This window comes from Grammomys surdaster, unplaced genomic scaffold (assembly GCF_004785775.1).
Source record: "Grammomys surdaster isolate TR1022 unplaced genomic scaffold, NIH_TR_1.0 133, whole genome shotgun sequence".
Classification (NCBI taxonomy): Eukaryota; Metazoa; Chordata; class Mammalia; order Rodentia; family Muridae; genus Grammomys; species Grammomys surdaster.
Window position 1 is genome coordinate 2,064,301 of NW_021604591.1, and position 13,049 is coordinate 2,077,349.

The 13,049-nt window shown below is 38.2% G+C and overlaps 1 protein-coding gene across 3 annotated transcripts in view; it reads left to right on the plus strand.

The window, feature by feature from the left end:
* The window catches only part of Exoc6b (exocyst complex component 6B), a 456,985-nt gene that overhangs the window by 275,103 nt on the left and 168,833 nt on the right, over positions 1-13,049 (plus strand). For all 3 annotated transcript variants that reach the window (XM_028762430.1, XM_028762431.1, XM_028762432.1), the window contains exon 19: positions 4,008-4,149. In XM_028762430.1, the coding sequence (XP_028618263.1) occupies positions 4,008-4,149 (142 nt within the window). The remainder of the gene's footprint in view (positions 1-4,007; positions 4,150-13,049) is intronic.

The window sequence follows — 13,049 nt, forward strand, 5'->3', positions numbered from 1 at the left end:
AGAAGACTCGGCAGAAACATTGGTGCAAGGTTGAAGCCAATTTGGGCTACTGAGTAAAAATTTGTCTTTAAAAAACAAACAAACAAAAACAAAAAAGACTGACAAATTTTAAAAGGAAAGCAGTGATTCGTTTAATGTACTGGGTGTGTAGCAATGATGTTGAACTTATCATCTAGTCACAAACTACTGTAAATTTTTTGAGAAAATATGAAATTATAGCATTGCCTAATGAGGGAGATACTTCAGGCAAACATTTGTGATACCAGTAGGACTATAATTAAATAAGCAGAAGACCAAAGAAGTGAGAAAAGAGAAAGAACTGTCCAAAAAACCTTCATTTAGTTACTCATGGTTTTTGGCTAGCTGTTAAGCTTCAAAGGCAGATAGACAGTATGAGGACTTGGAAGACAACCGCTGCTGAAGACTGAGAACAACAGATATTCCAAGTTGATAGACAGGTACATAGAGGATTGTGTCCCTGGAGAGAGCTGGTGAACACTGTGCTGTTTAGCTGAACTGCCAGTAGGGCCATGTTCAGAAATGAACAACAAGGCCCTGAGAGTAAAGGCAGGACGAGCATAGATCCACAGTAATAAAGTTTAAAAACCAGTCTAAATAACCAAGACAATCTACACATCTAGCTGCTTGCTAGAACAAACTTCCAAACTGTGTTGAGGCTGAGAAGCTAATCTAGAGACTGTATAACATTTCACTTACAGGGCACATGTACTAAACAAGACTTTCTAAAATGCTAATAAGAAGGAAAAACTGACTTACGGAAAAGCTCACATAGTTAATAGGCACAGATCCTGAGATGAGTCATATTGATATTAACAAAGAACATGAAACAAACAACAACAACCCTTTGTGGTAGGGAAAGTGGAAAAAAAAAAACAGAAAAAAGATGGACTATTTGAACAGGATTATTATTTATTATTTATTCTAAAATAACAAAATCTACAATTAAAGACTCATATGCACTGAGCATGAGAAAGGAAGTGTTTTACACCAGGCTGGTTTGAAGCCCTGGACTTTTACCATTTGAGTGTTACAATTCCAGATGTACACTACTGCAACTGGTTTTATTATATGAGTTTTGAAAGTTATATTAACTACATTAAACAATGGACTCAAAGCTGAGTTCAGTATGAGTAAACCCAAGATCAAATTTATTGAAAGTCCCCAGATTAACTGAGTGTGGTAGTGCTACTTTGTAGACAGAAGTGGGCATTAAAATTTGAGCTAGCCTTGACTATATTACAAGGTCTTCAAATCAGAAAGAAGTCGGAAGAAAAAGAAACAGAAAGGATCTCCTCCTGCCCATTCCCAAGCTCAAAGAGATAAAAGGGAAATTTGTGGAGAATAGTTGAAAGGTTTAAAATGTATTTTATTCACTTGATAAGAATGTATCCTAACAAACCTATCCTAAGTGAACAACAGGAGTTGACAATTCATTGTAACACCTTGAACACCAGTTCAGCATAGCATGCTGTTGGCTCTTTATATCCTGCATTAGCCATTGTCACTGCTGTCCAGCATCATAAGAGGACCATGGAACACATCACAATCCCTCAGGAAGATCAAGACTTCAACTATGGTTTTTATTGAGTGCATCAAAGAAAAAACCCAACATGGAACTGAGGCTGCATGGACCTGTGTACTCTCAGTGTTCCAGGAGAGGAAAGAGAGATGGCAGTTCAAAAGTATCACTCAAGGAAGTGGTACTCAAAGTATCTCTATAGTAAAGACAATTCTGCAAGCTCATTGAGACATTCAAAGACCCATTTTTATAGGTGAATAATAGTGAGATTGCTGATTTTTAATGTGGAGAAAGGAAATTTTAATGGATTTGGGATGTAGCTCAGATGGTCGAATGGTTAGCTAATATGCACCAAGCCCTAGGTTCATTCCCAGCACTGCCTAAAGTGCCTTTAATCCCAATATTTGGACAGTAGAGATATGAAGATAAGGAGTTCAAATCCCTTCTCAGCTTCATAGCTAGTTTGAGGTCAACCTTGTCTATACGAAACCTTGTATTTTAAAACCTGGCAAAGAACAAGGACACATTGAGGGAGTAGTAAGAATAATAGTAGAATTCTTATAGATGTGATAGGGCTGTAGGACAATAGATGAAACTTTAGAAATTTTAGAATAAATATAAGATTATCCCTATATAGTTATCAATATATACTTAGTATAAGTATCATACAGAAAAAAGATGCCAATTGTTAGCCATGATAATGTAACTACTACCAGCCTTGACTTTGTGTTCTGGATTGGATGCTTTCTGTTGGACATCTGGAGTGCAGGGTAGTGACTTCAGAGAAATTAGGTAATCAGAGCTTCCACAATCTCCTGTTGGAGAACCTGGAAGGATTACACTGCTATTGGCCTAGGAAGACCAGGGCTAGAACTTAGAACAAAGTGGCTGCTGTGTTCACGTAAGTAGTTTAATGTTGAAGAAGCCATCTTGAGCAATAGAGTGAGAAGTGAGCACAGGGATTCTTGGGAAGTTATGCCTAATTTGTTTCACATGTGAAGTGGAATGTATGAGATAAGGCAAGCAAAATAATATAAATAGGCACAAACCTGCCAATGTACAGAAGGTAAACAATTACCAGGATTCACAAAGAGGCAAGATGTTCAGACTCAGCTTTTCTCACAACCTTCAGTAAAGACGCCAAAAGAGTAGTAGCAAGTTAGGGCCTAAGTTAAGCCTTGGCCTCTATATCAGAGATGGGTTCAGCCTTTATATTCATATACTTGGGAAAAGAATAGGTAATAACTTCCTGCTTAAGGAGAGAGCTTAAAGTATAGTCCAGTAGAATCACATTCCATGACAGGCTTTGTCTGCATTCATAATTTGAGAAGTATGGTTTAGGGATGGCTAAAGGTTGGCACACAGAGGAAGCCCATTGTTTCTGCTCCTGTACTTGTCATAATAGCATTTCTTTTTCCTTTTCCTTTTTTCTCATTGTGGTGCTGGACATGGATCTCAAGGCCTCAAACACCATTAGGCAAGTGGTCTCTCACTGAGCCATACCCCAGCCCGTCAGAGCAGAGTTTACAGTGTACCAGAGAGTAAACTAATGCTATTAATGGTCATTTCTGATGCAAAGTAGGATTGTGACTAATGATGTCATTCAGAGGCATAAACTATGATTTTAATATTAGTGACTATATAACTGGTTTGAATGCTTTTATAAAGAGAGTTAAATATTAATTTAAAATTTATTTTTAAAATTAGCATAGAATTTATCTGTAAATCTCAATAATGTTTTGTAAGAAAACAAAATTCACCCTTTTAATAACATATCAGAGGTCTTTTTTGCTTTGAGTTTACTGACAAGTGGTAGAGCAATAAGTACTGTTTTGTATCTAGAGACTGTTGCTAAAATGTATAAAGAGTTTTTGGAAAAGACTTTTTCATATTTATTTCCTCTTAATATTCTTTCTCAATTTACTTACGATTTTGGAATATTGCATCTCTACTGTTAATTTTAAAATAATATGCTTCTTAGCCCATATTTGGGTTTTGAGAATATAGTTTAGTGTTTTAATTACCATGACTGGTGGGATGGAGCAAGTGTTTAAAGTACTTGCTGTCAACATATGTATACTTCCAAGGCTATAAGATGTGCAAGTATTATGATAGAGAACCTTAAAGAAATTCCTAATTGAAGAATAGAAGAAGTTATTTAAACTTTCATATTTAGGGATGTCCACAGTTGGTACAGTGCTTGCTTAGAGTACACAAAGACCTCAGGTTGACACCATCACCATATTACCTAGGCATGGTGGTGTCCACCCATAACATCAACATTTTGGAGGTTGAGATTGTAAGATCAGAAATTCAAGGTCATTCTTGGGTATATAGCAAGTCTGAAGCCATCCTAGGATGGCTATGATTCTGTCTTAAATTCATAAAATAAACAAATGAGTGAATAGGTTTAGATGGCATTTGGTTTTAACCTATTAACTTTCTTGTTTACACATTTGTATTTCAGGGAAAGGTGGCCCAGACAGCCTGTATGTCAGCATGCAAGCATTTAGCCACATCCTTGATGCAGCTTTTGCTAGAAGCAGAAGTACGACAGCTCACTTTGGGAGCATTACAACAGTTCAACCTGGATGTCAGAGAATGCGAACGTAAGTCTGAAAGCCATCTTTGCCTGCTTGTTTTAAAAAACTTGCATTGTCATTGATGTGAAAGAAAAAACGAACACTTTTAGGCTTGTTGAATCAGTGTTCCTCATAGTATCCAAAAATATCTAAATGGAAAATGTATCTTGCAGCACATCTTGTCTTTATTTCTATATTGACTTTTAAAAATATGTTTTAATTTATATATAATTATATCTCTTTTCCCTTCCCTTTTCTTCCTCCAGCCCTTCCCATTTACCTTCCATTCAACCCCTTTCATGACACCTGCAATTTACAAGTCGATGGCCTCTTTTTAAATTATTATTGTGTATAAATACAAGTGTGTGTGTGTGTGTGTGTGTGTGTGTGTGTGTAAATACAATCTGCTGCCTGTATTTATCTGCCTGTGGTATTTATATGGTTTCAAAGCTTCCCACACTATACTGGCCAACCAGTAAGGGAGCTCATTCCTAGGAGAGGCTAATTCTTCTCCCAACACTCACTGTGACCTGTAGTTCATTGTATAGGAGTGTGAGTCCATGAGATGTTCCCCATTCCTTTTGGTATTATATTGTTTTGGTCTTGTTTAGCTATCTCTAGGAGAAAATTTAGCAGCAGACCCCTTGATATTCTGCCTCTTACTCTCTTTCTGCTTCTTCTCTTCCATGTTCCCTGAGCCATAGATGTATGAACAGTATTAGAGGTATATCTCTTTTGCCTGTGCTCCCTATGATCTATTGATCATTATATACAGTTATGGTTTTCTGCAATCGCCTCCATTTGCTATATAGAGAGGCTTCTTGATGAGAAGTAGTAGATACATTTATCTGTGGTCTAAGGATAAGATTTAGAATGTAGTATGGAATTATCCTGATCTAGCAAATAAACAGCAGGATTTTCTTTTATAATGTCATTGACCTCACTGGCCCTAGAAAGCTCGCTAAGTTTCCAGTGTCGGAATGATTTTCCTTCCGTTGAGTGGGGCTTAAGTCCAATTGTACACGTATTGGTTGCCATGAACATGCACCTTTTTATCCATATCTTGCCATGCTGGTAATTGTAGTAGTTCATAAGTGTTGAAGCTGGGTAGGACTGCAATTGCTTCTTTCCCTTGGTCACTGCTCAGTTTGTTTCCTTTGGTGGTCTTTTGAATAGCATTTATAGTGATTTCCACCCCAGCCATCATTACATATTACCATAAACATTTGTAAAATAGGTAGCTATGTGAGACAGCTAGCCCCTGTGCTGACAATAGGGCATCAATCTCTGGTCTTTGAGAGAGCAGCAGCACAGAAGCTGCTGTATTTCACTTGATTTTCATCTGCAAATTCTATTTAACTGCAACACAGCAGCACTATATCACCAGTAAAAATAAGAATATGAACCCCAACAGATGGGGGGGTGTGGGGCTGATGAGACAGCTGGGGAGTCAGAAGAGGGGCTCTGCAAATCTGCAGTGGGACAGCATTGGAGCCTTTGGTTACCAGTAATTTGCCATGTGCAGGAATGCTGTGATGCTTGACAGGTAACAGAGAAGCCAGTAGAGTCTGTGAGGTGGCTAGGAATCCAGGGGCCATCATGTACTCCAAGACCTTGAGGTGACAACTACCCAGGGACTCATCTTGTGTGTCAGTTAGACCACAGCTTAGTGCAGTTCAGGCTCCAAAGAAACTGTCATGTATTTCTTACTTGTATTAATTTTCATCACATGTTTTGAATGTGTGTGTGTGTGTTATAGGATGACTAAATTGAACCAATAAATTGTATATTATTCCATACCTTTTTCACACTTCAGATCTCTCAGCATTTTTTCAAGAATATAACATATTGTCATAGTCACCGTGTTGTACCATAAATCTCTTCAACCTGCTGCTATCCAACTTGAATTTTTAGTCCTTTGATCTATACTTCTCTAGTGCTTTTGCTGTCCTAGCTACCATCCCTTGCCTTCTACATTCCTCACGTTTGGATGTGGCTCTTATAGATCCACGCTCAAGAGAAATTGTACAGTATTTTTCTTTCTTTGCTTTGTTTATTTCACTTAACATAATGGCCTCCAAATTTTCCATCTCCTATTTCTTGTATGTAAAGACCATTTCATTCTCATTGTCTATGGAAGCCACTGTTTCTTATCTGCTCACCCAGTGATGATAGGGCTTGAACTCATGTCTTAACTGTTCTGTACTGTGATAAACATGGAAAAGCTCTGGAAAAGATTTCATTTTCTCTGGAGAAGATGTTAAAGTGGCTCTTTTTAGTGTTGAAAGAAACTCCTACATTTTCTCCATAACTACTGTCCAGGAATGCACACTCAGCCTGCACTGTAATTTCGTTTCCTTCTTGCTCTCTCTAGTGTTTATCTGTTACCATTAAAAATTGTGTATTAATGTTTTGCTTGCATGTGTATATGTTTGTGTGTTTGTACCTTGTGCATGCTGGTGCCCACTGAAGCCAGAGTAAGGCATTGGATCCCCTGGAACTGGAGGTACAGATGGTTTTGAGTCACTAGTGTGTGCTGGGAATTAAACCTGGATTCTCTGGAAGAGCAGCCAGTCTGACTGCTGAGCTAGCCCTCCATCCAGACTCTGTTGTCCTTTGACAACAGTTCCACAGATATGCAGTGATATTTCACTGTGGCTTTGTGTATCTCTGACCAGTTTTAAATACCCAATAATCACTTATCACTCATGTCATCTTTTGAGAAATGTCTAATCAGATCCTTTGTCCATTAAAACAAAACAAAACAAAAAACCCTTACTATTTTCTTGTTACAGGGGTATTTGAGTTTCTTACATATTTTTAAAACTAATTCAGGGGTAGTCTTGCCACAGCCTAATTAAGCCTACCAGCAAGACTTGAAGGATACATAACATACTTTGAAACTTTAGCACCCACAATTTTATAGCAAACAACAACAACAAGATAAACACCTAAACCAAAAACCAAACCAACAAAAAAAAACAACTTAAGTCACATCCAAGGAACTGTAAAATATAACATATAACAGAATCTGAAGTAGGCATGAAGTATTATTGAGCCCACTCAATAGCACAGATGGGGAATGTATAAGAGCTTTAGAAAACACAATGTAATGTATTCAGTGATTTTAAAGGTAGTGTTTTATAATTCCAGATTTCAGAAGGCTAGAGACAGGAAGAGCATTGTAAGTTCAAGTTTAGCCTGAGCTAGGATCCATAGTGAACTCTAGGATAATATGGTCTATGTAGGTAAAATGTGCCTCAAAAAGTAATAAAATATATAATAATGACTGACAGAAAACTTTTCTACATTTAGGGAAAGGTACTAACCAATTTTTTTCAAGAAGCTTAAAATAATTTATCATATTGAGCCAAAAGAAAGCCACACAATAGCATAGTTAGATTACTAAGTAAACAAATTTAAAAAAATCAGCCAAGGAGGGAAAAGGCATGTGAGTTATTTTGAACTTGGTATAAGAAACATGCAAATCAGGACACTATACAATGGCATCTTCAAAGAGCTAGAAGAAAAAAAAAAAGGAACCTGTCTGTCAAGCTAAGTAAAATAATGAATCTCTCAAAATATACCTGAAAAACAAAAGTTAACATTATATGAAATACACAGAAATTTAAAGAACCTGGAGTCAGATCCATGCCACAGCCAATACAGAAGTTTTTCAGGTTAAAGGGAAATGATGTCGTGTATCATGCCAGTTGTGTTGTGGGTTCATTGTTCAGGGTATGTCCAGCAGTGTTTCTACCATACTTTTCCATAGAGCTTTGAGGCTATATCAGTGAGAGATGGTATCATTCTCCCTCTGAATTAAGGCAGGTTTCAGACTGCACAATAATCAATAGAATATCAAAGCAGCAGCCCTTCCTGACTTGTGAGCCTATACCTGGAGAGAAGACACACCATTCCTGTTCTCAGTTATTGTTGCTTGTAGAGGCCAAGGCTTCCATAGTATGAGGAAGCCATAGCCAACTCATGTAGAGGAGCCACATAAAGAAGGCCCAAGTATGTGCGCCAAGTGAGCAAGCCTGTTTTCAGCTGTCTTACTGATTTATGATTTTCTTCCTTTTTTTTTTTTTTTTTTTTTTTTGCCAGAAACAATGGTAGCTCAATCTCTGGGCACCAACAACTAGAATCCTAATCTTGTATCTGTAATAAATCCAAATCCTTAAGTGGCTAATCCTGGTGGATCCGCTATATAAACTGGGAGACACTAGTAGCTACATCTTGTCCTCACACTGTCCCCATCCAAAAAAGAAACCCCCCCTCTTCTCCTCCTCTCTCTCTCCCTCCATCCCAGAAGTCCCTTCTACTTGCCTAGTGATTGGCTCCTTTATTAATTAGGGAATTGGTTCACAAGAAGTCACCTGACTTCAAGCAAGTCAGTCAGCATATCTGATGAGGAGATATCACCAAGGCTGTATATTCTGTAATGTACAGATTGCAAAACAAAATTTTAGTATCATCAAGATAAATTTTTTTTGTTTGGTTGACTCTCTGGAATCTAGTTCTCTGGGTATCTCTCTCTATCAAATCTGATCCATATTACTCTGGAAGGTGTATAGATACTAATCACATTTTCAAATGCAAAGACAAAACCTTTCTCCCACATGAGCATATCCTTGAGCTAGTAACCATTAAAGCCTTTATATTGACCTTTCTCCCAGAGGAATAATATAACCACGATACTCAAAATCACAACCATTTTGAAAATTAAAACAATCCAAAACAAATGAAGTAAACTAAAATACTGTATGTGTCTATTCTTAGGCCTTATCTATTTTTCTCTACAAGATAATAACCCAAGATTCCTGTGGAGACCATGTTTGATAGAGTTTGAGTATTCTGTAAGGCATATTAGAGCAATATATCTTTATACCATCTTTAAAGCAATTGATTCAAACTTTCACTAATATTTGCCAATAGGAAGCAGGTAGTTTTTACTTGTTAATCTCTCTGCCTAGAGCAACCATCCTGTTATACAGTCTATCTGTTTGGCTCTCTACCTGGAGCCACAGACATTTATATTATTAATACCTGTTATAATATCTATCTGTTGATCTCTTTACCTGGAGCCACAGACATTAATAATTAATACTTATACATAGCAAGCAATTATTACTGCTCTCTCTATTTGGAGGCAGTGACTGATTTTTCCCTATTCTAGTTCTGAACCACGGGCAAAATTCCCCATAGGAATCAGACAGAATTTGTATATAAATCTATCCTAAAAGCAAATAATCCCAATTTTGTAAATTCACAGTTCAGTCAATCTCTGCCCCAAGAAGTAGGCAACTTCCATTCTACAGCTCTCTGACTCAAAGCAGCCATCTTGTCTCTTTCCACAACAGGGGATCTAGACCCTTTTCTTTGTTTCAGGGTTCCTGTGCTTGAGTCCACATGACTCTTCCCAGCACTACCCAGCTACTCATTTAAAAAATAAAACTCTAACTCTCAGGCTAAAAATCTTAAATTTCTAGTGGATTCTTGCCCAATACGTTGGTTTGCCACCTGTTGCGGGAAATATTAAAAAACTCAGCACCATCCCACACTATGGAGATTCTTTTATCTCAGATATAAATTGAGCACAACTATTACCATTTTGTAATTTATAAAGTACAAGATAGACCTAACACCCAGTCCATCAATTTTGTCAATAAAATAGAACACTGCCTGAGTTTCCTCAGTTGAGAATTCTTTGTTTAGCTCTGTACCCCATGTTTTAAATAGGGTTATTTTGTTGTCTGGAGTCTAATTTCTTGAGTTCTTTGTATATATTGGATATTAGCCCTCTATCGGATGTAGGATTGGTAAAGATCTTTTCCCAATCTGTTGGTTGCCATTTTGTCCTATTGACAGTATCCTTTGCCTTACAGAAGCTTTGGAATTTTATGAGGTCCCATTTGTCAATTCTTGCTCTTAGAGCATAAGCCATTGGTGTTCTGTTCAGGAACTTTTCCCCTGTGCCTAGGTATTCGAGGGTCTTTCCCCCACCCCCTTCTCTTATATTATTTTTTAGTGTATCTGGTTTTAAATAAATGTTCAATATCCTTAGTCATCAGGGAAATGCAAATCAAAACAACCCTGAGATTCCACCTTACACCAGTCAGAATGGCTAAGATCCAAAACTCAGGTGATAGTAGATGCTGGCGAGGGTGTGGAGAAAGAGGAACACTCCTCCATTGTTGGTGGGGATTGCAAGATGGTGCAACCACTCTGGAAATCAGTGTGGTGGTTCCACAGAAAATTGGACATAGCATTACCTGAGGACCCAGCTATACCGCTCCTGGGCATATACCCAGAAGATGCTCCAATATATAACATGGGCATATGCTCCACTATGTTCATAGCAGCCTTATTTATAATAGCCAGAAGCTGGAAAGAACACAGATGTCCTTCAACAGAGAAATGGCTAAAAAAAAATGTGTTACATTTACACAATGAAGTATTACTCAGCTATTAAAAACAATGAATTGGAGAAATTCTTAGGTAAATGGATGGAACTAGAAAATATCATCCTGAGTGAGGTAAGCCAATCACAAAAGAACACACATGGTATTCACTTACTTATAGTTGGATATTGGCTCAGAAGCTTGAAATAACCAAGATTCAACTCACAGACCACATGTAGTTCATGAAGACTGAAGACCAAGTGTGGGTGCTTTGGTCCTTCTTAGAAGGCATAACAAAATACTCAAGGGAGCAAATATGGAGACAAAGTGTGGGACAGAAACTGAAGGTGGGGCCATCTGAAGACCATTCCACCTGGATATCCATCCCATGTGCAGTCAGCAAAGGTAGATGCTGATGTGGATGTCAGGAAGTGCATGCTGATAAGAGCCTGATATAGATGTCTCCTTAGAGGTCTGCCAGTGCCTGACATATTCAGAGGCTGATGCTCACAGCTAACCATTGAACTGATCATGGGGTTCTCAATGGAGGAGTTAGAGAGAAGACTGAAGGAGCTGAAGAAGTTTGTAGCCCCATGAGGAGAGCAACAATACTAACCAACCAGAGCTCCCAGGGTCTAAACCACCAGCCTAGGAGCATATAGGGAGGGACCCATGGCTCCAGTTGTATATGTAGGGGAGGATGGCCTTGTCGAGCATAGGTGAGAGAGGAGATCCTTGGTTCCATGAAGGCTAGATGCCGAGTGTGGGGAAATTTGAGGGTGGGGAGGTGTGAATGGGGGAGATGTAGGTGGGGGCACATTCTCATAGAAGTAGGAGGAGGGAGGATGGGATAGGGGTTCCTGGGCAGCAGGGTGGGGGGGGATAAATGAGATAAGGGGACAACATATGAAATGTAAATAAAATATCCAATAAAGAAATAAAAAAATAGAATATTGTCATGTAGCTCCACATTAGGTGCCACCTGTTGTGGGAAATATTAAAAAGAGAATGCCAGGTTCCTAGTCTTAATCCTGCCACTCTCTGCCCCGGCGGGCTGACGGGCTATACACTCGCAGCAATGACCTGCCTGTTTGTATCTCATGGAGACTCAGACTCAGAGGTCTAAAATCTCTCCACCCAGCTTGCTAAGTTCCCACTGCTGGGTCACTACCATGCCAGCCCCATGCTTCAAAAACCCACAAGGCCTTTGTGGTGCGTGTCTGGCAAACTCACTCTTTGCAGCTGTACCTTTCTCTCTGAAACCCAGTAGAACCACCACAAGAAGGAAAACACCACACAAACTTAATTTAGAAACAATGGTAACTCAATCTCTGGGTGCCACAACTAGAATCCTAATCTTTTATCTGTGTTAAATCTAAATCCTCCAGTGGTGAATGCTGGTAGATCATCCTTAGAAACTGGGAGACACTGGTAGCTACATCTTATCCTCATGCTATCCCTGTTCAAAAAGGCGATTTTTCTCCCATGTAAGATTAGCTAATTTGTGATTTTTTTTAAAGTAAGGTAGAAGTTTAGGTACTTGGAGATTTTTTTCTTTTTTGGTATGAACGTTTTAATATTAGAACTTACTCTTGTAGTGGTTTGAAAGAAAATGCCCCCCATAGGCTCATAGGTAGTGTCACTATTGAAGTAGATGTGGCTTTATTGGAGGAAATGGGATTTCAGGTTTCAAGCTCAAGTCAGGCCCAGTGTTACTTTCTCTTCCTTTTGCTTTTGGATCCGGATGCAGAGCTCTCAGCTATGTCTTCAGCACCATGTCTGCCTGCATGCTGTCATGCTCCCCTCCATGATGACAATGGACTAAACCTCTGAACTGTAAGCCAGTTCCTAATTAAATGTTTTCCTTTATAAGAGTTGCCTTGGCCATAGTGTCTCTTCACAGCAATAGAATCCCGGACTAAAACAACTTTTAAGTTTGTATCTGCTGCATTCTACATATTTATTTATGTCAGTATTTTTATGTTGATTTGATGTTTGTAACAGTGTCTCCTCATATAGTAGTCCATGCTGGGCTCAAACTTACTGCATCAGTCTCCTAAGTGTTGGAAATGTGGTTATCTGCCACCATATTAGCTTATTGTATTAATTTTAAGTTTTTATTCAATTAAGTATTTTCCTATTAATTTTAGGTTTTCTCATTTTTGCTTTTAAATTTTAAATTTTCATTTCAGATGTTTTTGTAAAGTTGAGAAATATACAATTATGAACACATTGTGTTTTCAGATTTTTTTCTATTGGCTATTTAGAAGTTTGTGACATACTTCCCCAATATGTAATTATTTTGTTATTGTAGTAGGCTTGTTTTTTTTTTTGTTTGTTGGCTGAGGTTTATTTGTGTTTGTTTTGTTTTGTTTGAAACCAAATAGATATACTCACAGCCTAGGCTGGATTGCAGTTCACTCTATCTGTCGCTGCTCTTGAACATTTCCTGCTGTCTTCTACTTTTCTGTATCTTATATCATTTCCCCTTCCCCATTGTCTTGCTTCATATTGATTTTTGTT